The following is a 27,826-nucleotide window of genomic DNA, read 5'->3' as shown; positions in this document are numbered from 1 at the left end:
TGATGTGAGGCATTGCCCCCTTCTTTGAAATCTTCCTATGCCCCAGGTCCATGTGTTCTGGACCTATGATGTGAAGGACAACCCTCAGGGTACCTTAGGTGCTTACAGGGCCATTTTCTCGCTGTCTTGGACAATAGGTCCTGCTTTTGTTGAGGTCACTAATCTCCCCATTGTCCTGTTGATAGCTCATGCTTTCCACTGAGATGGACTGTCATGGTCACTTTCTCCTCTCTGGGCCAAATACACGGCGCCCATAGGTGAAAGGAAGAGAGGATTATTTTGGTTCATGCTTTTAGAAGTCTCAGTCCTGTCATGCTTGGCTCGTTCCACCAGAAGTGGCCTGGTGGAAAGTCCTGCGCAGAGGAGGAAAGCTGTTCACATCTTGCTGGCCAGGAAGCAGAGCAGCAAGGGAGGAGCCTGGGAGGGAGATCTACCCATCTGGGTCACGCCCCCAGTGATACTCCTCTTCTAATGAGGCCCTTCCTTCTAACAGCAAATCAGCTACAGTGCCCCCATTAACCAATCACCCACTAGAAAGCCTGGCCTGTGAGTGCTTGAGGCCTTTGGGGAACATTCTGCATCTAAACCAGTGATGGCGAACCTTTCAGTGATACAAACATCCCGCTGCAACACGTGTGCCATAGGTTCACCACCGCTGATCTAGACCACAACATGGCCGTCTGTACTGAATTCCTTATCAACTAGTCCCTCGGCCACACCTTTGTTCTCATCCAAACCAGTTTTCTCATTTTTTCTGCAATATGGTTAGGAGTATTTTCCACTTTTTAAATTCTGTCTTTTTTGAGTAACAATTCCATCTTGATCATTTCTTTCTCCTATTTGCTATAAGTAGTCAAGAGATGCCAAGTGTTCCTGTAACACTTTCCTTAGATATTTCTTTACCCAAGAAACCAGTATCACCCATAGTAAGTTCTGCCTTCCACAAAACATGAATGCAATTCAGTAAAAGTTTTTCTTCTCTGCCACTTTAAAGAAAATTGTCTTTCCTACAATTTCCAACAATATGTTCCTCATTTTCATTGGAGATTTTATCAGATTGGTCTGTCATTTGTGTTGCTGCCAGTATATTGCAGTACCTTTTGTGTATTCTCTAAAACTAAGGCTTTTCTTGCAGCTCTTTCTCTCTTTCTGAGCCTTGGCTACATCTGCCCTTGATGTCCCCTCATAACAATGCACCTAGGTTTTTCGAGGCTGTATCTCCAAGCTCTGCCAGCCTGTACTCATTACTCAGTTCCAAAGCCATGTTTACCTTCCGGTCTGCCAGCAGCACTTTATTTCTTGACATCAGTTTTCTCTCTTTAGAGTATTTGGGCTGCTGAAACAAAAATGCTGCTGACTAGGTGGTTAATAAACATGTCTCCATAAATACTAAAACCAAAAAAAGCCATATAGGCTAAATGGTTTAAGGACCCATTTCACAGATATTTCAGTCTCCCAGCATGGAGGCTGGGAAGTCCAAGAAGGTACCAGCAGATGTGGTGTCTTAGGGGATGCACTTCCGGATTTACAGACTGTACCTTTTCATTGTGTCCGAGTTTCTCCAGCTTTTTTCATTAGGGCACCAATCTCATTCATGAGAGCTCCTTTCCCGTGTGCTTATCACACCCAAATACCCCGCCTTTTAATCCCGTCACTCCGGGTGAGGATTTTAACCTGAGTTTTGGGGTTACATGAGCATTCCGATGGTAGCACTAATGAATCCTCACAGGGTGGGGAAGTGGAGGGCTGGCCTCCCTCAGCACTCCCAGCAGCTGGAGCTGTAGTCCTGTGTTTCTGAGAGGGAATGGGCAGGACCGTCACTACGTCCACTGCGACTATCTTTCAGGAAAGTACCATGATTGGACCAACTGAGGCTGGAGATGAGGAAATTGTGATTAGAAGGAAAATATAAAAATGACATTAAAACACTTAAGAGCATAACAGAGTTCTAGACCTGAAAAATAAAAAAATTCTAGCAGCTACGTATTACCAAATGTCCCCAAGCAGCCTGCTCTGGACAGCATATCTTTTCTAGACTCCAGTTCTTCAGATGTTGAGCAAGATTCCTGTGACCTTCTGATCTTTGGAGTCTGGTTCCTTCCCTAGCTTTGGGCGAGGCTGACTGCACCTCTGAGCCCTTTGTGGCTTACGGTTTAATGTCTTTTGTGTTTCTTTTCACTTTTTTCCCTTTAAGCTTTTGCCAGTTTTAGAAAAGGTGCTCGCAATACCAGCAGGCTTTCTCTTAGTAATGCAGTAGTCACTAAAATAATTCACGTTGGGGGATGCTGAGTCATTTTTCTGTATATCAAGGGGATATCAAATATGTGATCAAATGAGACAGCGTTCCTCACATATTCCTTTTTAAAATAAAATGCATTTATAAAACCAGGCAGAAGATAGCTCTATAATTGTTCCACAGCACACATTTGGCAGGGGTTTAAAATTATCTATTGTTTATATTGAACACCTGGCACACCTCTTTTGCATAATTTTGTCTTTAATCATTATCACAATCCAGAATGTCAGGTATATTTTTGCCTAGGAAGTAAACTTTAAGGTAGACTACATACTTTAAGATCATGCAGCTTGTAGCTTACTGGAAATTTTGAATTCAAGTTTGTTTTTCTTTGCTTCTCTTTCTTTAATAAAAGTCTGTTACCCTGTAGCTGATGTTTGTAAACAGTATTATTATTCTGTATTCTTTCAAGATGACTTCATCATGTTCAAGGGCTCTGGTTTCTACTTTTCTCAAGTTTCCCAAGAAGATTTAGTATACACTTACTAAGAATTTTGATTTAGCTTGAAGTGATTTTTATTAGTCAGATCAAAAAGAACTTTTAAAGCAAAGAATCATTCCTACATGAGTGTTTGTTTGGCTATCTCAGAAACAGAGTTATAATGACAACATTCAAAGTTTTACCACCTACCATCTCTTGAGATGAATGTTTCTCTTCCCTTCCTTCCACAGACTTCTGATTGTTCTCCCTGATTCTGTTTTTGTTCGCTATCCCCAGTCCAACACAAGGCTCCTTCTAAATATCCTACGTCTTTTCTTTAGCTCTCATCATCTCTAGAAAATAATAACTCAGCTCCTTAAATTGGTGCCCAAGGGTCATCATAATCTGAGTTGACACCACTCGTTCTGTCTCTCGCTGTCTCCCCAGCAATAAGTGAATGATTTCCTCAGATATCTTTCTGTATCTACTCCTGTATCTTGTGCACACAGTCATGCAATGCGTAACTGTGCTGTTCAGTGGTCTGACATGTCTGACAGCATATATCTTACAGCCTAGATGTGTTGTAGGCTAACCCATCTGGATCTGTGTACGTGCACTCTCTCATGTTTGCACAGTGAAGCCACCTGTGAACACGTGACTCTGAGCGTGTTGCTGTCATTAAGCCGTGCACCGTGGTTCTTCCCTGTCTCCTCTGTCCCTAGGATGGATGTGTATCACTGGCTTGCCTCTTATCAGTATGTGCTCATTTGAAGGGCAAAAATATTCAGAGTCTAATATTACAAGTATGTACTCGTGCCTTTCTTTCGTTAATTCTCTGATTACTTTTTCTGTCTTTTCAACAGTCTGAGTCACTACCTAGATACTTCAATAATAAAGACTGTTGCCTATTGACTGAGAGAACCACAGTGGGAGGAAAAAGTGTTAAAATAGATTCTATTTCTGAATCTATAGTTGACTTGTACCATGCTTAACATACCACAAAATAATTTTCAAAAATAATTTTCTTTTACATTTAAAACATTTTTTACTAGTACATGCTGGTAGCCTGTAACATTTATGTTCCTTATGAGAAGTTAGCCCATGCACATAATACATCTTAATTGCTTTTTTACATTCTTTCCCTCTCTCCTTCCCCTATTCATCCATCTCTTGATCCCCTTCCTTTTTTTTTTTGTACATGTCAAAAATAATTTTTGAGCGGTGTATTGATGGATCTTTATATGTATACCTATTTGAATAAAAATATTTTCTAGGCCATAGCATTCCAAATATTTGATTTTTCATTTAACACTCATATTAACTTTGTAGTTAGGCTTTTTAAACTTAAAACAAATAGGAAATAGGGTGATAAATGCCAGTTCATGTTTAAACATTGCTTGTGTGAGAAACTGACACATTTGGAGATATTTGAATTTGGTGTTCCAGGTGGATCACAGTGGGGGAGCATGTTCCCCAGTTTAGTGTGAAGGAGTTTATTCCTATTCCTTTTGCTATAAAGTGACTTTGAAACTCTGGACTATCTAGAAGTAGTAGGAATGGGTCTTGGCAGTCCTCCTTATACCCAAGAACAGCTTCCAACATTGCCTAACTTCTTTGATCAGGGAGGACCAGTACCCAAGCATGCCCCCCAAATAGAATGACTGAAGAGGATGATGTTACCACAGAACCAGGTGTTCTCAATATTAATATACTCTGGGATTGGTTCCTCCGTTCTTTCAATTTCTGGTCAAGGGCATCAACCAAGGGCCTCCGTTAAGGAGGAACCCAGACATAGACTTATAGAACATTGGCAGAGAAAGGAACCACAGAAATCATCTACACAACCAATATATGAACCTTAGAACTTCATACATTGCTCATTACAAATGGTCAACAAAAGTGTTGGACTGCAATTTTACTGCAGCAAAATGTAGGCGTTTCCTACTTTTCACAGCTGTAATTATTATTTCTTATTTGTCAAGTTATAATTATATTTCCTTCTAATTTTTGACTGGGTTTCACTGCTGTTTCCTGAAACCACACAGAAATTCACTGTCATGTCAGTTCATGCCATGCTGAAAATGGCCAAGTCATCCTTTGAGTGTCTCTTTTCTGTGTGATCATCTGCAGTCTTTAATATTTTCTCGTTATTCAAATCTAACTTTGTACTGATTTGGCCAGAAAAGATACAGGTAGCTACTGTCTCATTTATCCTGAGCACTTCACTTTTGTACTGCACGGAGGTGAAAGTGAGTGTTTTGGTAACAATGTATCGATTCCTACCTACTGAGTTTGAACTAAACTGTACTTGAGTTGGCTTTATTTGGATCTAAGCAGTGCTTTTTATAACTTGACTTTGGATTTAAATCAGTTTTCAACTTAATGTAGTTTTGGAAGTTGACAATTATTCATTATATTACGTTTCCTTGTCTTATGTCTTTGTATTTGAGAAACATGCTAAATCTGATTTTATTTAAGTCACTGACAAAAATATAGTAGTTTCCTTTTATCTGTAGTTTTCCTCTCTGTGATTTCAGTTATCTGCAGTCAACTGCAGGCTGAAAATATTAAATGGAAAATTCCAGATATAAGCAATTCATACATTTCAAATAACTTTATTGTAGTATATTGCTATAACTGTTGTATCCTATCAGCTAGCATTCTTAATCTCTTACTATGCCTAATTTCTAAATTAAACTTTATTATAGGTATGCATGTTCAGGGAACAACATAGTGTATGTAGAATTTGTATCATTTGTGATTTCAGACCAATATTATGGGAGATAGTTTTTCTAGGGGGCCCAGGGTTTCAGGATGCTTCAGAGAAGTGAGTGGTCTACATCCCTCACATGCAGAGTTCACAGCAGGGTCTGGACTCCTGTGAGAATCTAATGCTGCCCCTGAGCTGACAGGAAATGTAGCTCAGGTGGTGATGTGAGGAGTGGCTGTAAACACACATGAAGTTTCACTTTTGGTCATGTGGCCTGCTCCGTAAAAATATTATTGGAGATTCCTGCATTAGGGCTCATGGAATCATCCCCCAGGGGAAGGGAACTGACTACTTTATTGATCTGGTTAAGGCAAGAACAAGGCAGACAAAAACTAGAGACCTTTTTCATGGTTTAACACTGATTCAGTGATTAGTACTTTTGGACCATGATCATTAACTAAAACCAAAACTGTAAAATAGTAATTAGCCAGCATATGTTGTGGCGGTCCAGCCGTCACAACACTAATGTGCCTGAGTCGGGGAGTGAGGATTGAGAAAGGAAAGAACACTCCAGCCTGAGTGGAGACAAAGAGAAGTCTGATTTATTTCACAGAAACAGCTCCTTTTATAGGCTCGCATCAACAGGAAGCTTTTAAGGGCACACAACAGAAAACACCAAGCAATCTTTTTTTATCTTTATGCAAAGACCAGATTTCCTGACTCTTACAGATAACATCAGATCTTCGGCTAACGAGTTTCCTGTTACGTCAGGGTCAAAGAATCAAAACAAGCTCAACAAACAGTTTCCTTGAAAAGCAGCAAATGTTGATGCCTTAATTATACAGGAAGAAGTTACTTTCCAAATGTCAAACTCCAGTGGGCCATGACTGGGCCCCCACAATATGTGTTCATGGTGTGGGTGGCCAGAAGAGTGGTTGGAAATGGGGATGGCGGGATGTAGGGGAATTAACTACGAAAGGGCATGAGGAGGTTCTCTGGGGTAATGGAAGTTTCTGTATCTGGATGAGATGTGTTTTATTTGTGCATAGCCTTTGCGAGGACCATGCAAACCTTGCATGAAAGATCTGTGCATTTCGCTGTAAGCCAGTTACATCTCAATCATAAAAACAGTATGTAAATTCATTCATGGCTTGTATTCCCAACTGTTAAGAATTAAAGATCAGTTTTGCAAATTAAAATCTTGAGGTTTGGAATGCCGAAATGACTGTCAGTATTTGACAGTGATGAAATCCAAAATAAGATGCAGAACTCAGCTGCTACTTTGTATGAATTGCTTTTTCAGATCATCCTTTGAATAATCCTTCTTTAGTGTGTAGGATGGAGAATAGTTTTCTTCTAAGTAGTCTACCTGATACTTGGGAAAAAATGCATAATAGCATTACTATATTTTAGTTACATATTTTTGATTGATTTTTTTGTTTTGTTCTACTTCTAAGCTTGAAATTTTGAAGTCAGTAAGCAGTCTATTAATATGCTGTATCCAGTGAGTATTTAGAGTGAAGGAAATTTAGATGTCACATTATCTGTTTTGTCCATTAAGTATTCTTTATAAATCCCTCTTCTGGAGAACATCTCTTTCCAAAGTGACACCTTTAGCGGTGACACTGTTTTCTCAGAGATGACGAGCTCAAATTCTGTGATGGACTCATTTATTTGTTAGCAGGGAGGTGATCGCTGTAATGGAGGCTAATTAAACCAAGTGCTGCTTTTCTGAGGTGAAGTCAAAGTGTGCTCATGTACTCCACGTTGCATTTTAAACTAATGACTTACGATTATACAATGCTTTTATTCTTCAAGGCTTTTTCTGGCACATGTTATATAATTGTATTCTTACAAGAAGCCAGAACATGTTTTATTAGGTTTAGCATTCTGAACAAGACAATGACATGGTTTGATAATGATCATTGCTTCTTAATCTAAATCCTCCACTTGAGCAGAATTGTGTATCTTCACTGAAGCTGTCCTTAACTCCTCTTATCCTAGATGATCTCCTCAAATTAAAAAAAAATTTTAACCAGCTGACAATGGTGGCTTACACCTACGACCTCAACACCATGGGAGGGTCAGGCAGGAGGATTTTAAGTTCCAGTCAAACCTGGGAAATTTAGGGACGTAGTGAGACCCTATCTCCAAATAAAAAATTTAAAAAGAGCTGGAGATGTAGCTTAGTTCAATCCCCAGTATGGCCAAACGGACAAACAAACAACACAGACCCCCAAGTAATTCTGTAAACTGTTCATGCTACCCTATTACCATCTCATCTGCTCTATACTTGCTCTTGTTTTTATGTTTTGCCAACCATACTGTAAGTTCTTCTCTTATGTTTACACACACTAGTATGTAGCCAGAGGAACACTGGTTACTGTAGGAATACTCTCTGCACAAGGGTTGCCCCTAAAACCAAATCTTGTAATATAAGTAAAATGCCACTAGGAAACTGTGGTCTATCATGTGTAATAAAAGCTGATTGGGTAAGATGATTGAGACTAATGTGAATTCACTGTATGATTAAGGAAAAAATGGAAACAAAGCCTTTGTAAATAGGGAAGGGTGAAGGGGGTGAAGGGAGGGCAGCAGAATGGAGAAAAAATAAGAACCAATATAAATCTTGTAAAGGTACAAGATCCCAATGATAAATGTAACTGTATTGCTTGCTTTAAGTGTACCAATAAATTTAATGGGAAAAATAAATAAATAAATAATCAGTCCTAACACACACACACACACACACACACACACACACACTAATTGAAAATCGCAATTTTTGGAATTATAATTGGAAACTTTTCTAGTAAAAACTCACATTGACACCTGTCGATCCACATTTGAGACTCTGTGCCTTCCTGACTGTGTCAGTCGGGGTGCATTTCCCTCCCCCTTTCCTGCTGTGGGGGTCACTTGAAGGTAAGGTGATATGTAGCCTGCGGCCTAGCATGATAAATGGAATGTGAAATGCCCTCGATAAAAGCAGGTTCCATTAGTTCTCCTTATCTCAATGGCATCAATTAATTTTTTTCCTTTCATAAATACATTTTAAGAGATACAGAATTTTAAAAGCTTTTTGAAAAGATTACAAATGTATAAAAGAAAACAAGCAAAAAGACAGCTTGATGGAAGATGGAGTACCTTTATTACAATTAGATCTAATTTGTATATAAGACTGATACGTAATTCTCATTGTCAGTTCTTCATTTATCTAGCCTTTTCTCTTTCACTCATGCAGTTATTTAATGAACATTTATTATGTGCCTGCTACACATCAATCCCTATTCCAGCCATTGGAAAGACAACCAGGCAGGATCCTTGTCTTCATGGAGCTTATGTTACTTTTGTTGTTGATGTTATCTTTGGGAAGAGTGGCTACAATAAACACATGACCAAGTATATGATGTAAGATAGTGATGATGTGACTGAAATGTTTAGTAGGCGGATGGATTGAGAGTCACAGCAGACCTTAACTTTAAAAGTCTTTCTTTAAGGGATGGGCCAGAAGAGGGGTCACTGAGGAGGTGCCACAACTCACAAGTAGAAAGGAGCAAGGGAGCAAGCTAGCAAACATCTGGGCAAGAGAAGGCCAGGCAGAGGAAAACAAGTTCCCTCTGGGTTGTGCATGAGGAGTAGAAGCATAGGGGCTGGATATCTACTTCTCCAAAATACTGGGACTCACCTGGAGTGGGGAGGGCTGGTTGTCCAGTTACATTTTCAGGATGTTAGTTATTGATCTTCCTTTTAGTCTATGTTGACACCACGTTACCTATTACTTTGCTTATAACACTAGCTTTATTCAGGCTTAGATCTTATGTTAATGTTTTTGTTTTCTTTGCACACGGAAAAGTCCTTTTACAACCCAAACCCTCAAACATTGGGAGGAAGCACTGCTCCAGAGAATGTTTGAAATAGAAAACTGCTGTCGTTCTAGTGAATGTAGGTGTTTTCCAGAGGAGCTGCTGAGCTGAGATGGAAAACAGGAAGACTTCCTGAATCAAGACTTGCTGGTTTAGCATCATTTTATTTCCAATGAATTATTGTAACAGCAGATTCATTTATTCAAATCCACTATAAAAATGTATTTCATAGAAAGTAACCATGGATTTTGGATTATACATTTTTGGCTTCTATTATTATAAAACATTGAGCTGACTTGAGCAGTCACAGAACAACTAATTGCTGTGAATAATTATTCATGGAACTCTTATAATCAAATATATATTATCTCTGTCTTAGTTACTTTCTTGTTGCTGAGACAACTGACAGTTAAAGGAGGAAAGTTAAAGGAGGGAATATTTATTTAAGTTTGTAGAGGTTCCAGTCCATGGTCAGGTGGCTCCAAGGCAGGGTGGCCTTGCAGAAGGGCACGGCAGTGGAGAAACAGTCCCTGTCATGGCAAGCAGAGTCAGAGAGCAGCAAACAGCAGTAGCCTGCCTTTGATTTATCCCATCTAGGCTATAAGCCTAATGGTTGGTGCCACCCATACTCACGGTGGGGCTTCCCATTACCCACACCCAGAATAATGCTAACTAACCAGTGGACTGATCCAAAAGTCATATCTGCTTATTCCGTGTTCACATATCCTAGATCTATCCACCTCTGAAAAGTCCCATCTCTGAGTGTGTGAGGCTTTAGGCGGACATCAAGATACAAAGCCATAACAATTTCTTTTGCACTCACAATGTTTTAAAAATGCCTATCTGAATATGAACAATGGGAAAATTCAAATTTTTGTTATTATGTCTTCATAGAGCAAAGTGTTTCTGATAGAAAGCAATAATATATAAAGATGACTTCAAATAAAATGTCAATGGAGTATAGGTAAATTTCAATCAAGAGTCTGTTAAATTTCTTACACTTTCTGTAAATCTATATAACTGCTAATGATTGTTGAACCCAGTAATGATCCCCATAGCAGACTTGCTTCTGAATTGGGAAAATTTAAATTGTGGTTTGTGCAGCTTTCTTGTTATATAAATTCTCTGTTATTTATCATTTCTTTGCAATTGGTAATAGAAGCTTGGCTCATTGAACAATTAAAGAAATAAAACAGTGTATTCCCTATCCATTCCTAGCTATCATTCCTAGTATGAATTTACTTTTAGATTTTTCTTCTTGCTTTTGGATTTTCCCCTGAGGAAATTTGGATTAGTAAAAGTATGTATGCAATCACACAATGAAAGAACCTGAAAAGTCCATTTGCCCTTTTTTTTTTCCTAAACAATTCCTTCCTTCTTGCTTTTGACTTAATAAAAATGACTTCCAGGTTTTCCAACCATCTCAACATAGGATATACACAGATCCAAATTCTGTCGGTTAGGTTAATATGAGAAACATAAAAAAGAAACTGATTTTCTAGGGATTAGAGTGCCCAGAGACTTTTTATTATAAAATGGTAGGGTTTTCTCTTTTCAGTACTGGGGGTTGAACACAGGATCTTTGCACTGAGCTATACCCTCAACCCTTTTTTATATTTTAGTTCAAGATAGTGATTTAGTTGCTAAGTCATCCCAGGTGAGGCTTGAATATATAGGGATTATAAGCATGTGCTGCCATGACCAGGTTGTCTTTTACTTGAAAAAGTCTAAGTCAGTATTAACTAGTTATGGCTGAGGAAAAAAAAAAAAGACTTCTTTGCAGTGTTGAGAGCTGATCACCTCTGACTTATCTCAGCAGTCTAGAATTAGAACTTTTTTTCCTGTGGAAAAATGGATACCAGAAACCTTACATGTCTGTGATTTAGGTAGTGTTTGGATTGATGTTTTCCACGCTGCAATACCTCACAATTTCAGCACTTCTCATCATCAAGCAAAGCCAGAAAATACAGCATCTTTTAATATGAGACCTCTGAGTTGGCCGTACAAGGAAATGTCAGGAGGATTTCGTGGCATCCACGTGCCACAGGCATGTAAGGACATCGTCCAACCGAGGAAGCCTTGGATTTCATTGACAACATGTGTTGTGTATTAATTTGGTCTCTGGGTTTTAATTTCTTGGTGACAGGGTCTCTATTTGGGGGAAAGAATTGTCTGGGCTGACTTTCTTTGTAATACTAATTTGGATTAAGTGATTATCTTCCTTACAAATCTAAATAAGATGCTAGCACTGTGGGTGCCAAGAATTTCAGCTGGAATCAGGGTTAAGAATAACAGAGTAGGCTGTTCTGTGTTAGTGGTGAGAAAGCAGCCCTCCGAAGCTAGTGCACATGCATTCTCCAATCAAGAATCCCATAAATGTGGCAGTTGAATATCTGTGACTCAAAACCATCACCGACAGCCAGATGTGTGTCCCTCCCATCCTGTAGCAAACAGGGAGGGAAATTTGGAAATACTCAGCTGCTGTGGTTGGTTGAGAACCACAGACAATGAAGCATCTGCCTTGAGATAATTCTGATAAAAAATAGAAGGCTGTATCAAATCCTCTTGCCTCAACTTTGTCCAAACTTGGAAATTGCCTCTATGTATTTTTCTCTAACCAACGCTTCTCCTCCTTGGCTTATGCAAGTAGCAATGAAATAAAACATCTAAGACCTTCAAAGAGAAAACTCAAGTTAATTTCTGCTTGGAATATGTCAGGTTAGAGAAACGTTACTTTTTGGAACATCTTTTAATCTACTGATTTCACATATAGATAGATAAAGCAATGAAATTTAAGAAGCATGTCATCTTTTCATCATGTACAAGGAATAGTAGGTACTAGTGGTAGTGGTCTGGTCCATCCCGATTCCCTTTAGTCATCTTTTAAATATTTTCTTTGTATTTATTATTTGCTCTTCGATCCTGTAGGTATTCCCACAGTTTATGTTCTTTTGAAATGGAGAGTTTTTATCTCATTGTGTCTTATTTCCATTTCCTTTTCTCTTGGTTTACACCCTCCACACACAGGAAAGGGAACATTCTTTGCCAGATTCTTAGACCTTTCCCTTAGGCAAACTTCCACGAACACCCATGAAGCCAAGACCACTGTTTAGAAAGAAAAGTAGACAACCATTCTTTTGAATCCTAGATGGTTGTTGCAGGAACTGGAAGTGAGAAACAACAGTTAGGCAGGAGAGCATAAATCATAGGAGTGACAGGAGGTCCCTTAATAGTTTTTTGTGGTCAGTGTAAGGAGTAGATTCGTGTTACAAATCATGCAGTTTTATCAAATCATACAATTTTATCTATGGAGAATGAAAAACCACACTCAGGAGAAAACACAGAAGCAGTGCTTCCTCACTGAACAGAGTTATGTCTGTTATTAACTTTCCTGTAATTCTGTAATTTCTTAAATAGTTTTTACTTATTTTTTGGTGGAGTTTGAATTGAGAGTTTTCTATTAAAATTAGTTGGGGTGGGAAGTGTGTTTTAGATCACAACCTTCTTCCTCAGAGGAGTCTTTTTCTTAAATCCTGCTCAGAAGCTCCTTTGTAAGTGTTGTGCAGAGAAAGCTAAAAAGCTGAAAGTGTAGAAATGGGTCACTAACATTCAGCATTTAGTTGTTTTCATGCAATCCTATTACCGAAACAGTCTGAGTTTGCCAGCTCCACAAGATTGTAGACCACAGAAGCCACAGAAGTTTGGCAAAAGAGAAAGTTTATTTAGGAAATTGCTAAATGTGGGGATCCCCAAACTCAAATCCTAGAAGATAGTGTTTAAGGGCACTCATGGGCTGAAAAAGCAGGGTGCCCTGAGGTGTGGGGAAGGTGATGGGCAGTAAACAAGAGAATGAATCATGCTTTGGGCAGGTGTAAACAAATCGGCACAAACCAGTGCTCTTCATAGGACGCGAGAATTTGGCAGTGTTAGCATGATCTGTGGGTTTTGCTTTTGGCTTTCTGATTGCAAAAGTTCATGCATTAGACATTTGTGGAAGATAAAGGGGTCTGTGGGTTCACCAGTTTGAACTAGACCTGTTTATCTCCAAATCTCTGAACACATACACACACACACACACACACACAAACAACACAAACACACACATAACAAATGCAAAACTGTTGTCAGGTGACCATACATCAGACGCCCTATGTATAGGAAAGCTAGCAGGGGTCTGTTTCTTTATTATTTAGTGCGTCAGTTTCTAAAACCCGAGGTCAGATCCTGGTGTGGTGGCCAATGCCTATAATCCCACAACTCTGGAAGGCTGGGGCAGGAGAGTCACAGAGAATTCCAGGCCAGCCTGGGCTACATAGCGAGTTCAAGACCAACCTGAACTATGTGGTGAGACCCTGTCTCCAAGAAAGCCCAAAAGAAATAACTCCCAGTATGAGACAGAGACAGAGCAAGAGAGAGCGAGAGAGAGAGAGAGAGAGAGAGAGAGAGAGAGAGAGAGAGAGAGAAGAGGAGGAAAGATCTGTCACTTTGAGATGGCTCTGTAATGTCTTAACTTCATCTGCAATGAAAAAGCCAGAGCTGGGCTGATGCTCTCCTTTCCTGTCTTCCATTTATTTCTGAGGGCTGGGGATGTTGTTCAGTGGTAGGGTGCCTGCCTAGCAAGCTGTCCGGTGTGGCTAAGTGAACAGCAGAGCTGTGGGTCTCCAGCTGCGTGTGTGTTGATTGAAGGCCTTTTCTGGTGGCAGGAAACAACGTCATGAGAACCATCCATGGGGTGGGGGAGATGATGACACAGATGGTGCTCAGCCGTGGCTCCCTATTTCCGGGGAGCGTGCCCGATGTGCCCCCCAGTGCCCACCCCAGCAAGCAGGCGAGCCCCACTGAGCATGAGGACATCACTGTGATGGACACCAAGCTGAAGATCATTGAGATTTTACAGGTGGGTCCTGGGAGCCGACACTAAGTCACATTGGTGTCATTTTGCTTACATGGATTTCACTTAAACTTTCTTTGTTCTGAATCACTGTGCAAATATTCTGCAGTACTGTTGATCTAATTTGTTTAAAAGTTAGGGACAAGCCTGATAAGAAATCTCACCCTGATGCTGTGTACACCTCAGGCCCTTTGATTCATTCTTGTTAAATATACTAATGATAATATTTAGCACTTGTGAAGTGCTTTGAGGTTGATAAAACTGCTTTCATATGTTTTCCTTTAATATTGATCCTGATTGGATTTTTAGCTCATATAAGAAGGATTTACAACAAGCAAAGATAATATTGAATTCCAATTATGGTCCTGTTTTAATGGATTCAAACATGATTTTGTGTATCTAGATTTATTATTGTAGCAAAGAAACACATAAAATATTATTTATTGTTAACAAATTATTATCATTGACTTTAGCATTTTATATCAATGACTGCTTCTCTTCATGATTTTGTTTCCGAGGGACTAGGAATAATTTTTTTTGAAGTTAACCTAGTCTAATACCTAGTGCTATGAATTTAAACAAGAAAAATTATTATTTCATGTGTGCTGTCTTAGTAAATAAACTTCCCATTTACAGAGGCTGTGAATTCCTTGCACTTTTTGGGGGTTGGGGGTAAGTTTGGAGAGCAGTTTTATGATCTCTTAAGGATAGCATTTATTCCAGAGTTGGAGAAAGGAACGTGGAGTTTTCAAGAATCTCTTAAGATTTTGGGTACAGTTTACTAAGACTTCATCATAATTTAATGTAGACTGAGCTACCAGAAGTGGGTTAGTCGTCCTGGAAGGGTCTGTACCTTTTTCATTTAAAGTAATTAGATTTATAATCGTAAAAGATTTCACAGTTCCTCCAGGAATTCCGGAGGCAGAATCCTGAGAAATATCGGCAGGCCTCCCAAGCCTGTGTTCATGACCCTGAAAAAATCGCTTACAGTTTTCCTCTCCTTGAGCTGAGAAAGGTAGGGGTCACCTGGTCTGGGACCTAATGAGGTCCCAGCTTGACATCTTACCTCACGGGACGGCCTGTGAAACATGTGCACTTGTTGCATCCCACAGTTACACAAAAGGAGAGTCAGAAAAAATATGACGGGTAAAAAATGATGAGAAACAGTGGCACAGTAGTGGAGGGCTGATTCATTTCTGCAGTCCCTTCGGGGCACTTTCGGGATTCTCCTTAAACTTCTCTCTCATCCTGCACTGACTGCTGCAGCCTGCGTCCGGGTCCCTTTCACCATGCCTGTGTTTCTTTCTTGGAATGCATGTTCAAGAATTTCTTTGTAGCCACATTCCTTGGCAAACCTGCTTGCTGCCAGCTCTTTTCCCCTCTCAGGGTTATCTTTTCCCATTTTTAAATGTATCGCTTGTTTTCAATCCCTCTTTTCTCTCCCTCTCCCTTTCACTCCTTTGGTACTGAATTCAGTGTCTATTTTGTTCTTTTAAAATTCTGTGACTAACCCTGTCACTAAATCGCTAAGTTTCCCACGCTGCCTCAGCCTCCTGGAGTGACTTTGTGACCCTCTCTAAAGTCTTTCTGTGCTCATGTTTTCATTTTTCCTTCTCCTCTTTTTCTTCCATCTTCTATTTGCTCTTTATAATCAGACAATTAGGCAATGAGAATTTTTATTTTGGTTATATATATGAAATTAAATTCTGTGAGTATTCATCTTCAACTTAAAGTGATACATATTTTATTAGTGTTTCACATTTGACTAATTCGTTCTTTACTTTTTCGCAAAGCATTAATGAAACCGCTTATTTGATGAGCACATGCAGCCTAGTTCTACTCCCCTCTCCTGTTCGTGGTTGCCAAATCCAAGTGCTCTTTCGTGGTCTTTTTTTGGGGGGTGGTACCGGGGATTGAACTCGGGTCCTTGTGCTTGCAAGGCAGGCCACCGAACCGCTGAGCTAAATCCCCGGCCCTTTCTCGGTCTTCTTTCCCAAGCCTGTTTCCTGCTCTGAAAATGCCTTTAGTAATGGGAACTTGAAGGGCCCCCCCGAACCGCTGAGCTAAATCCCCGGCCCTTTCGTGGTCTTCTTTCCCAAGCCTGTTTCCTGCTCTGAAAATGCCTTTAGTAATGGGAACCACTTCCCCAGTATGCATTGCAGTGCTCACCAAGTGCTCATGAGAAAATCTCTTTAGTGTTTGTTTCCCCCTCTGGACTATAAGCTCTTCAAAAGCAGGAAATTCTTTACTTTTTTGTCCCTCTGGCGTCTCCCTCAGTACCTGGCTGAATAAAGGTGTGGTAGCTTTAACTGTGCGTGCCTGATTGGGAGCATTTCCTGCCCAGAAGAGCATAAATATCTAGCAAAATGGAGGGAGAAAGAAAGAAGGTGAGAAGGAGGGAGAGAATGTTTTCACATTTTGACTGGAAAAACCAATGAAACCTTCATTTACAAGTGAAGTTCACTTTAACCTGGACCATGGAAGATATTTCAGAAACTCTTATTATGGGGTGAAGGAGAAGCGGACTCTGAACAACACGGAGGATGCAAGAGAGAAATCGCAGGTGTTCCAGTGCCCGTGCAACAGAGAAGTCAGCATGAGAGCAGGAGTGGGGGAGAGGGGTAAGGTGATGCAAGGGGTGGCAGAGGGTAGGTGGGACCACGCATGCCAAGTCCCCTACACCTGGGGCGGCCATGCTGTTTCCTGTCCAAATGAGACTCTTTTGAACATGCCGGGGACACTGTTGATGCTTACACTGAGTTACAAGGTTAAACCGGGCCTGCCCCAGGCCACCTGGATGGAGGTAACTATGTAAATCTTCTAATCTTGGCACATCCTGACTTTTCCTTCACTGATCTCCGTGGTATTTATGTTGCGTGGTTTCATCCTGCACGGTTTCCTGATCATGTTAAAATGTTTTGTTTTGTTTTTCCAACTTGGTTTTTGGCTTCTTGAGGCCAGTGGGCTCCAAGTATTTGCATTCCTCACGGAACTTGACCAGTCTGGAGCCTTACTGGGTACTTAGCTTCTGTCATTGAATCATTTAATGAGAACAGTGATGGATGACAACACAAACCTAAAGAAACACAGATTCCAATGGGGGAAAGGCTGTGGCGCATAGAAACATAGATCAGTTCAGCTGTTTTCTTATAGCCCAGCTCCAGGACTGACTGTGATATCACTGGAATCAACTCTGTTATACCTGAAATCTCAGTGTTTTTGTGCACGAGTGAGGGTCACAGCTCCAGCACTCCCTTCTCACACCCAGTGAATACTGCGCTCACTGTTTAGTCAAACTGTGTCACCATTACCTCTTCCCACAGACTCTTACGAAGTCTTCATGTGGAATATTGAGGAGCAAGTGTGGGGAATGAAATTTCCTTCTTTCCAAAGATTGCTCTGGGATTTTACGAACGCTGGCTAGTAGAGACCCATCCCTCTCCTCAGTCTTAAAACTGCTAAATGTGCAGGCTACTGAGTGTAAAGCGTTCACAAATAAAGTTACTGGTTCATTCGAAAGGCGGATGGCTGTGTTGTTCATGGTGCTGTGCAACGACCTGCGTTTTAAAACACTGTGCCAACTAATACAAAATTTTTCCTGCTTTGATCGTTTCTCATAGTTTATCCTGAGTGTCAGACTCGATTACAGGATCTCGTACATGCTGTCCATATACAAAAAGGAGTTTGGTGAGAACAATGATCCTGCAGAGACGTCTGTCAGTGGCTCCCCAGATACATTGGTGCCGTCAGGTATCTTCTCTGTGACAGTATTTGTTGCTTGAGTTTTAGGTTTTAAGAACTTGAAGAGGCCTTTCATATTTTAAGACACAACAGTATTTCTGTGGGAGAAAATGTAGGTTTTATTGTCACTGATGACACAAGAGAACTCAGAGCGTTAAGTAACTGGCCTAGGATGGCAGAGAGGATATTTGATGTTCTTTGTGCTAACTCCTGGGAACACCTTGTGCTTTGTGAACTTGCCAATTCTATGAGGCACTGGAAGTGTGCACTGTGTCGTTATACAGATGAGAAAACCAAGGGCAAAGAGCTTAAGTTACTTGTTAAGGGTCACAAAAGTCAGGATTCTCCCAAGGTCGTCTCAGCCCATTCTGAATCTTTTTAGCATTATGCTTTTTAGTGAAAATTGAACAGAAATTTTTCTGCTTGCATCAAAGAACAGTCAGAAGGAAAGGTAAATTTTGGGGATGCCATCACCTTCCTAAAGAATAGCAACAGGGCATTCCCCATCCAGGGCTCGTTTGTTTTGTTTTGTGTTTTTTGACTTTGCATCGTTATAAACTGGAATTATGTTTCAATTTTCACATTTGGAAGCGTAAGAACGAAGTGACTCTATCTCTGAGACTTGGAGCCTAGCACCCAAGGAGCACAAAAATGACTAGAAAAATTTTGTGAGTCTGAAAAGGACTTTATGAAAACTTAAGAAATACTAAATTGAGAGTTTTTCTGAATAGACAGAGCCAGCCGTGGCAGGCTGGAAACTACGTCTTATGAACTATTTAACTGGTTAACAGAATTCTCTTTCTGAGGATAGGACTTGTAGATGGATACAAAACTTTCTTTACCATGACAGCATTAGGAACTTTCTGTTCCTTATCTGTCAATCAATGGACAGTAAGGATTCAGTGACTACAGGTAGGCAGATAAAATGGATATTTTAGGACCAGTGTTTCACTGCCCATGTCTGAATCATTTTCAGAACCCCAAATGCAGCCTGCCCCTGCAGTCAGGGACTGGTTTGCCTGAGAGCAGTCACTCTGGCACCTTTGCAACCGTTTCTTTTTTCTGCTTCCCAGAAGCATAGAATCCCAAAGGGCCATTTCCAGGAAGAGGAAGGCAGATCCAGAAAGACGTGCTGGCGGTTGTGTGGACAGAAGTTTAACAATTATTGGCTCCCAGAAGCCAGACTTCTGGAAACATGAGCTCTGAGTGTCAGTAAAGTATCAGAGGGAAGATTCAGGGGCACCCGGGAAACCTCTCTCTCCTGAACACTCTGTGCATCTCCAAGGGATGTCATTCTGGGGAGCAAGGGAGAGACTTTTTCCTTTGTGTGTCCTGCTCTGTTTTCTTTTTGTGCTTTGGAGATGAGACACTAATTTTATATTTATCATTTAAACATGTTATTTTCAAAATACTAGTGGTGGGAAACAGTGAGCATAGTTTGGATAGAAAAAAAAAAGAAAAGAAAACACCCTTTCATGAGAAAAAGAGGTGGAATTTTAGAGGTTAATAAGGTTAGGTAAAAAAAGACCACTTCGTTTGGATTAAAGAAGAACTTGGGGATGAAGCCTAGTGGAAAGGTGGCCCTGGGTTCAATCCTTAGTATGCAGGAGAAAAAAAAATGTACAGCAGCAAGGCTCATTTTATATATATTTTGATTTTTAAAAGAATGATCCTACCATATCATCACCAATTTGAGTTACATGTATGTATGAGTACATATATAGTACACACATATAATGTATATATATATATATATATATATTATATATATATATAAATTCATATAGATGAGACACCTTTGTAGATGGTGCTTTCTAGTCTAAGTCTACCTTTGACTACAATAATACCTTAGTTTGAAATGTAGTTTACATTAAAAAATGGAAACACTATTCACGAGGGCCTGTGTTCGACCCCCAGCACCAAAGAAACAATTGGAAAGCTTGATTTAAAATGCTAACAATGAAATAGAACTATATTGTAATTTTTTTGTTTGGATTTTTTTGGTACCGGGCATCAAACTTGGGACCTTGCACTTGCGAGGCAGGCGGTGGAATCCCCAGCTCATATAATGTAACTTTTAAAAGCTATTAATTGATCTATGGCAGCATAAAGAAATTAAGGCAAAATATTTTAGGTAAGCTACTGTTAATATGAATATTGTGGTTCCAAATTAAGATAAAGAATAGATTTCTCATTTTTTCTTTGCAGCTATTGTTCCTGATATAGACGAGATTGCAGCTCGGGCAGAAACTATGTTTGCTGGAAGGTATGGTAACATTTGTGTGTCTTTATCTTACTTGTGAATAAAATTCTACCTGGAATTGTATTGCTGCTTTGTTATTGTTCAGCTCCATATGTCTATTTTTAGACCCTCTATGTTGCTAATATAATTTTTACCAGAGACCAGGCTGCAACTTTACCGTAAAAGAGAAACCATTGCTTTTCTTTGGGTCAGGTTTGAAAAAAAAAAAGAGGACAAGAGAAAAGAGATCAGTGTATTGAACTTTTCCCCGAATTCTTTGCTTTTCTTTCCTCAAATAATGATAGCACAAGAATGCCCGTTAACTCCCCTTATATAAATATCACTGCATCTTGTAAAATACTGCTTCCCTGAGTCTTAGGTATTTGAGAAAGTAAGTTCTTTTAATGTTATCATTAACTTTATAGTGAAAAATAAAAGCTATTTTCTGCCAGTTGGAAATACCCATGATTAAAGAAAATGAGATGCCTTTGGCATAACTACCCTACTTTGCTATCAGGAATCCTGCCATTTATTGTAGAGCTGTGCTTTTTTTTTTTCTTCTTCCAGAAATGAAGCTAACAACAATCAAAATGAAAAAGTAAAATATCTAAGCTAAAATTATCAAGAATCTAGTGTTCATTTTTATTAGACAACATAAACTCTAAAAGAGTCTATACTAAGCCTTTCATTACGTTTTTGTTGTTGGAAAGAGAAACAAGGACTAAGAATTAAGGGATTTCCCCCCTCCTCAAAAAAATATTTTTATCTCCAGTGAACATTTGGCTTAGGTTTGTTTTTGTATTATAGTAGCATTTTGTTGTGTTTTCCTATTGAAGTATTTCATTATATCTGGAAGAAAGAAGGGACCACTGATGATTTCACTTCACGATACAGCCATATGTTGTGTAATGATGTTTTGGTCAACAATAGACCACATATACAATGGTGGCCCCACAAAATTATAATGGAGCTGGAAGATTCCTATGGTCCAGGGACCTCATAGACACCTTATTGTCAGTACACAATGCATTCGTCATGTGTGTGGTGATGCTGGCATAAACAAGCCACTGTTCTCCCTGGTGTATTAAAGTATGGCACATACAAGTACATTCACGTACAGGATATCATACTTGATAATGGTGAAAGATGACTATGTTACTGGTGTATGTCTGCACATATTTTTAATCACTACTTTAGAGTTCACACCTACCTAGCAGTATTCTGGGTTAGACTGGCATTCCTCTTGTGCTTCTTTTAACCTGTGTTGTTTTGTTCATCATAGTCTTAGGAGAGATAGGTGACACTGTCTACACATAAATAGCCTGTATATGTGTGTTCTCCATGTATGTAATTTGTATAAATGCACTCTGCACTGTTCACACAAGGACACAATTGCCTCAGCATGCATTTCTCACAATGTGTCCCCATCATTAAACAATACATGAATTTAGATAGGCCTTTCTTCCCCTGGAATCTTATTTGGAGTTCCAGTATATCAAACAATGTACTGCTGCATTGAAGGTTGTGCACGTGTGGACTGTACCTCCCAGACACTGTCCCCCATCATGTAGGGATCTCACTGGTTCTTGGGAAAAATCAGTCACTGGGTACATTCTCCATAAAGGCTTTTGGAGTGTGGAGACAGGAGTGGGATCTGAGGATGGGGGAGCAAAAATAATTCAGATGTGGTATGTATATGTATCAATTTCCCAAGGTTGGTGCAATCATCATGTTTCACAGACATATATTAATAAAATTCTTGCAAGAATTTGAATTTTTGTGAGAGTGATACTTGTAGTCAATGCTTTGAACTCTCAAATGAAAGTCCTATATATGAACATAAGAGTATGAAACAAATAGGTCTGCTCTGTGAGCAGCTGGGTGGAGGAGGACGTGAGCATCTAAAATGCACAGAGGAATAAATAGATGTGTCATGGACAGGTACCAACTGTGCAATGAATGTATTCACGATGTACCGCAAACATGTACTGATAAAGAAATTTTTACAAATGCATAGAGATTTCAAAAAGTGCTTTTAGATAAAAAAGATGTCTGTCTTTTCTCTATGCATAGGTGACCGACTCATCCCAGTTTGCCTCAGCACCCCTTCAGTCTTGGACCAGCTAGAGTGGCTGGTCATCCATTCCTGCTCTCAGGAGCAAACACAAGTTTTTCTTTGTGGTTGTTTCCTATCAGTTACCTGAGCGGAAAAAAGCAAAAAGTTCTTCCTTTTCACTTCCTATTTTTTTTTGTGGGGGGAACCCTGATAAACCTCTTTTGAAAACAGATGTAATTTTAGTCACTTTAATTTAGAGATATAAATGGGCTGTTTTGTAATCTTTTTTCATTTTCTAGAAAGGAAAAAAACCCAGTCCAGCTTGATGATGAAGGAGGCAGGACATTTCTCCGGGTCCTCATTCACCTGATTATGCACGACTATGCTCCTCTGCTGTCCGGAGCTCTGCAGCTGCTGTTCAAGCACTTCAGCCAGAGAGCAGAAGTTTTACAGGCATTTAAACAGGTAAGGTTGGGACTGGAGGTGTGGCACAGTGGTAGAGCAATTTTATAGCATGCACAGGCCCTGGGTTCAATCTCCAGCTCTCCAGGCTGGAAAAAAAATGTATATTTAAGACTGAGTAGTCTCACTGAGAATTATAGCCAAAACACTGAAGATACTGCTTATAACATCCGTCCTGACTTCACTGTTGCAGAGTTAATGAAACTGTGCGGCTTTTCCTGGGGACACTTTCTGTTTTTAAAGATAGCATGACTTTGTCTATGGCAAGACGTGATCTATGTTAGAAAGAATTCCCCACAAGTGATTTTTAGTTAATACCTTTAACATCAATGTCAGGCACTGAGATTTAGGAAGGCACTGGAGCGTAATAACATTATTAGGAATTTTGTTGCCACTGCTATTATTTTGACACATTTTATTGGTAGATTGCATAGGACAATCAGAAGCTCTGAAATAAATATTTTGCAACTGAAAAAAAGCATCAATCTAAAGAAAGGAACTGTTAGAGATGTAATCTTTTTCTTTGTGATCTTTGAATAAGATGAATTTGAGAATATTAATTAGTAATACCTATGAGCTTATTATTTCATTAATATTTTATTTAATAGGACATTTTTACTAGGAAGTTTTGCAAGAATATGCCAATTAATATGAGACAAAGGCAATCATGTAACTACAGAGAGTTTTGCACATATCTGTATGTCAGAGTACACATATATTATAATAAAATAAAATTTATGCTATGAAGCTTTGATTCTAACTATATTTTCTTCTACTTTATGTTTCTACCTGTTTTCAAACAGAGGAAGTTTCAAAAAAATTACTATCAACAGTGAAATTAGAGTTAAGGTATATTTTATATTAAATTGCTTTTTTAGCACTTTGAATAGTCTGGTTGGACACATATTTTTTTAAAAAGTCCTTATAGCATGTGAATATACTGGTTAGAATTCACAGAGACTCCTGAGTAAGTGTTTACTGTCAGTATACATCTAAAATATTCATAAATGTTCTAGAAATACAGAATTCATCGCTTCTCGGCCTTTTGGCTAAGATCAAGTGTAGAAATACAGAATTCAACCAAAAAGCGTTATACCTAACAGAAATCAGAATAAAAGAAGGCCTGTAAATATATAAGGGTTGACATTCTTGTTTTAGGTGCAATTACTGGTGTCCAATCAAGATGTAGATAACTACAAGCAAATCAAGGCAGATCTTGATCAACTTCGACTGACTGTAGAGAAATCTGAATTATGGGTGGAGAAGAGCAGTAGCTATGAGAATGGAGAAATGGGTGAAAATCAAGTAAAAGGCAGTGAAGAGCCAAATGAGGTTTGTTTCCAAGATCTATTTTGAAATGATCCAAATAATATATGTTAAGCAACATATTATGTAACCGTATGCTCTACGACCAAACTTGTTCATGAGGAAAAAATTGTTTCTGATCAACAAAATGTAACATTTTCATCATTCAGTTACTGAATTCACCACAGGTGCTCTTTGGTTAATTATTGTCGGTGTTACTATCTCTAAACTCATCTGTCTAAAATATTAGCTTTTCTTATTTCCACTGTGTATCCTGTAATCTGGGAATTAGGACAGTAGCAAGTAGTGGGAAGGAAGTCAAGAAATGACCTTAAATTGAGACCCATGGAGAGAAGGGAATTTTTATTGTCACCGTTCACTGAAGCTACTAATTGCAAGCTTGTAAATAATTTCATTTGTTATGGCATATTTTTATATAATACACAAGGATATCTAAAGGGAGAAACACTATGCTTTATTGCAACATGAAAACACTAAACCTATGTTTGAGCTAAGAGTTACATTAAGATGCTGATCTGGAGTCTTTTCTTGTATTGGATTTTGCTTTTAGTAGTTAATTTTTGCTCTTTTCCCATTTTACTTTCATATGACCATTTTTAGAAACAGTGTTTTTGTGGTAATGCTTAAATAAAACCAGACCAGTACTAGCATCATAATTGATAATGCACAAAATTTCTTCAGTGCTGATGTCTGAACCCAGTGCTTCTTGATTACCAGGCACATACGTTACCACTGAGCTATCTCCTCAGCCCCTATTTATTTGTTGTTTAATCTGCAAGAGTATAAAGTATTAAGATAGGCTCATGCATGTCAGCTTTTATGTTTGTTGGAGTACTCAAAATACTGTATTTTGGAGTGAAGAATGGTGGCAGATTAGGGGTAATTAAAATGCTGAAGAGTTTCAAAGGGGATTTAAATTGGTGGCTATACTTGTCTCAGGACCAATTAGCAATTAGCTATAATTTTTTCCATATTGTCCTATAGAAACTTTGCCAGTGGTTTTATAACGTGTTAATATAAGTATGGTATTTCTACTCATGGAAATTTGTTTTATGACCAATTTTCAGGTGGGGATACAATTTTTCCATAACATATTTAAGAAATATGAGAAAATTTGATATTTATTTAATACTTACTGCATCTGCATCTCAGGGCAAATATTTTCATTATAGAATCTCCTTTTTAAATGTTATAATAAACTTGAGAGGTTATTGTAGGCGTCACATTTCCAAGGCTGGATAAAGTGAAGCTCAGAGAGCCCAAGTGCTTCGACATTGCCAGTTAGCTCTGTGATTCAGTGGAAGCTGAAGCCCAGCTCTTTTTGAGGGTGAGATCCAGGTTCTTTAATGAGAGAGTGTGCTTTCTGAGATGATATGTAATGATATTAATGCACGTGTTGTGCTTTCACAAATGAAAATAGCTCTTCCTTTTGAGGCTCCATATTTTATGCACATCCTGGGGAATGAATACAGTGTTGCTTCCCTTAAAAAAAAAATTCTTTCCTTTTTTTATTTCTGAATGTAGAACAAACTAAAACTTAGTTCATTATGTTCTTTGTAAAAATTTGCACTGAAGAAAATTACCTTCTAAGAGTAAAATGAGATGCTCTGTGAGGGATGTTTATTGCTAGTCTGCAGTTCCTGGACACAGGGAAGGTAGCAGAAAGAACCTCTGTCCCACAAGGCTTCCTTTTAGAAGTCTCACAAGCATTTTGTATTTATGTAAGAGAGATGAGGAACGAGTGGTTTGGCTAATGATATTCTAAAGATGAGACTATCTTCCATGTAGGTTATATACATTAATTTCTAGGGTCTTCAGATGAATAGAACTCAGTCAAACTGGTAGTTATTGTTGAGTTCAGGAGAGGATATGTACTCCATGGAGGAAGTGATTTAACAGAAAGAATTAAGTATTCCCAAAGTCTGGAGGAGTACGGTTTGGAGGCTGCCCACGGACTGTTGATTTCAAGGTCAAACAATCAGACAACTCAGAGTTCAAGAAGTTGCTTTGGCTGCTGCCACCACCTGCTGCAACCACCACCACTGCTTCACACTTTAAAGGCGTGCAACAAGGTGATGGAACGCGGAGATCACGGAAACACTCCGACTGCAATTTCCTTTCCTGCCGCTCACAATCCCAGGGAAGATGCTCTTCCCTTTCCCTCTGGCAGCTGCATTCCACACGAGTTCATCTCACTGCAGAAGCTGAACTGGATTTAGAACACGAAGCTGCAGGGGAGTTGGGGGGACCAGTCAGGTCTCCCACAGGATGGAAACCCAAAGGGTGGAAATGTGTGCTAAGTGTCGGTCGACGATACACCGCACAGAGATGACAACGTGCAGTGATTAATAGCAAGGGTTTAGGAAACAGACACGCCAGATTTGCCTCTTGGTGTGACTTGGAGCGACTTGTTTTCATTCTCTAATTTTTATTTTATCATCTATAAAATGGAAATAATAATGATCCTTAGCTCAAATTGCTATAAGGCTTAAGTGAGCAAGCCTTGTGTAATGTGGTGTGTCAATTATGTGGCTTTGGTGGGAAAGCATAAACAGCTCCTTAGAAGAAAATTATAGTATTAAATTTTTTTCAAAAATCTGAAAAGTCAACCTAGAAAGTTAGAGATTAATAGAATAAAAATGCCTTGCATGTGCTAGGCAAGTGCTGTACTACTGAGCTACATCCCTAGGCCTTAGATTTTTTTTTATACATTTGGAGGCTATTTTATTAGATGCATGTACATTTAAAATATTATTATTATTTTTACTGCAGAACAGACCTTATTAGTTGAGATATATTTCTCACACTTGTGAGGATATTGTTCCTTGCCTTTTTAAAAAAATTAATTTTATTGGTACATTTAAGGTATACAATATAATGACAATCATCATTGGAAATTTGCACCTTTACATAATCCGTTTTGCTTCTTATTTTTTCCCCATTCCCCTGCCCTCCCTTCAACCCCTTCCCCCCATCTATAAAGACTTTGTTTCCTTTTTTCTTTTTCTCATATTAATTCCATTCCCTTCTTTCTTTTCCTCCACCCTTCCCACTTCCTCTTCACCTTTGCACCTTGTATTCCTGTTTCACGTTATCTATTATACTTTGTTCTTGCCTTTTGGCTTGCATTGCTGCTGTGGAGAAATCTGCTATATGTTGAAGAGTCATGCTTTAATTTTGAAACATCAACTAGGTGCACATTAAACCTTATAAGCATGTCCGTTACTGGTATGCTATTCTGTCGATTTCCTTTTGGAAGCTTTCATACCCATGGCTGTGCTATCTGTATGCTGAATAATTTCTTCAGACTCACCCCAGTCTCTCTTCAGCTTTGTTGTGTTAACAGTTTATTCCACCAATTGAAGTTTTAATTTTAGCCAGTACACTATTTCATACCTAAAATTCATTTATTATTCACATCTGTTTGGTCATTTTGATCGTGTTTTATGCTTTTTAATTTTTGCAATTCTGTTTGGCTGTATGGTATACTACCAAGACCTGAAGTACTTGTGAATTTCGTGATTCTCACTTATGGCCCTCATTTCATTATATTTTTGGTCATCTTTGATTATGAATTCATATCTTTTTTGAGTAGACTTTTAGAGCGGACTTAGGCTCAGAGAAGAACTTCACAGACAGTACAGAGAGTCCTCATGTACTTCCTCGTCTCTCATTTCCCTCTATTCTTAGTATCTTAGATAAACGTAGTGCATTTGTTCTAATGAGTGAGCTGATATTGGTGTTTTTATTCACCACAGTCCATTGTTTGTTTAGGGTTCATTCTTTGGGTTGTAAATTCTGGGGACTTTGACAAA

The 27,826-nt window shown here is 39.0% G+C and overlaps 1 protein-coding gene across 4 annotated transcripts in view; it reads left to right on the top strand.

The window, feature by feature from the left end:
* Itpr2 (inositol 1,4,5-trisphosphate receptor type 2) overlaps positions 1 to 27,826 on the top strand; it is a 416,582-nt gene that overhangs the window by 151,207 nt on the left and 237,549 nt on the right. For all 4 annotated transcript variants that reach the window (XR_004518150.1, XR_004518151.1, XM_010615034.2 and 1 more), the window contains 5 exons: positions 13,997 to 14,190; positions 17,805 to 17,934; positions 20,134 to 20,191; positions 22,523 to 22,688; positions 23,844 to 24,017. Coding sequence is in view for 2 of the 4 variants with exons in the window: in XM_010615034.2 (XP_010613336.1) it covers positions 13,997 to 14,190; positions 17,805 to 17,934; positions 20,134 to 20,191; positions 22,523 to 22,688; positions 23,844 to 24,017 (722 nt within the window). In the remaining 2 variants the exon portion in view is untranslated. The remainder of the gene's footprint in view (positions 1 to 13,996; positions 14,191 to 17,804; positions 17,935 to 20,133; positions 20,192 to 22,522; positions 22,689 to 23,843; positions 24,018 to 27,826) is intronic.

The sequence above is a fragment of the Fukomys damarensis genome, unplaced genomic scaffold (genome assembly GCF_012274545.1).
Source record: "Fukomys damarensis isolate Sample0158 unplaced genomic scaffold, DMR_v1.0_HiC HiC_scaffold_19, whole genome shotgun sequence".
NCBI classification, from domain to species: Eukaryota; Metazoa; Chordata; class Mammalia; order Rodentia; family Bathyergidae; genus Fukomys; species Fukomys damarensis.
The sequence above is the reverse complement of the archived record's forward strand: the minus strand, read 5'-3'. Positions and strand labels throughout refer to the sequence as shown.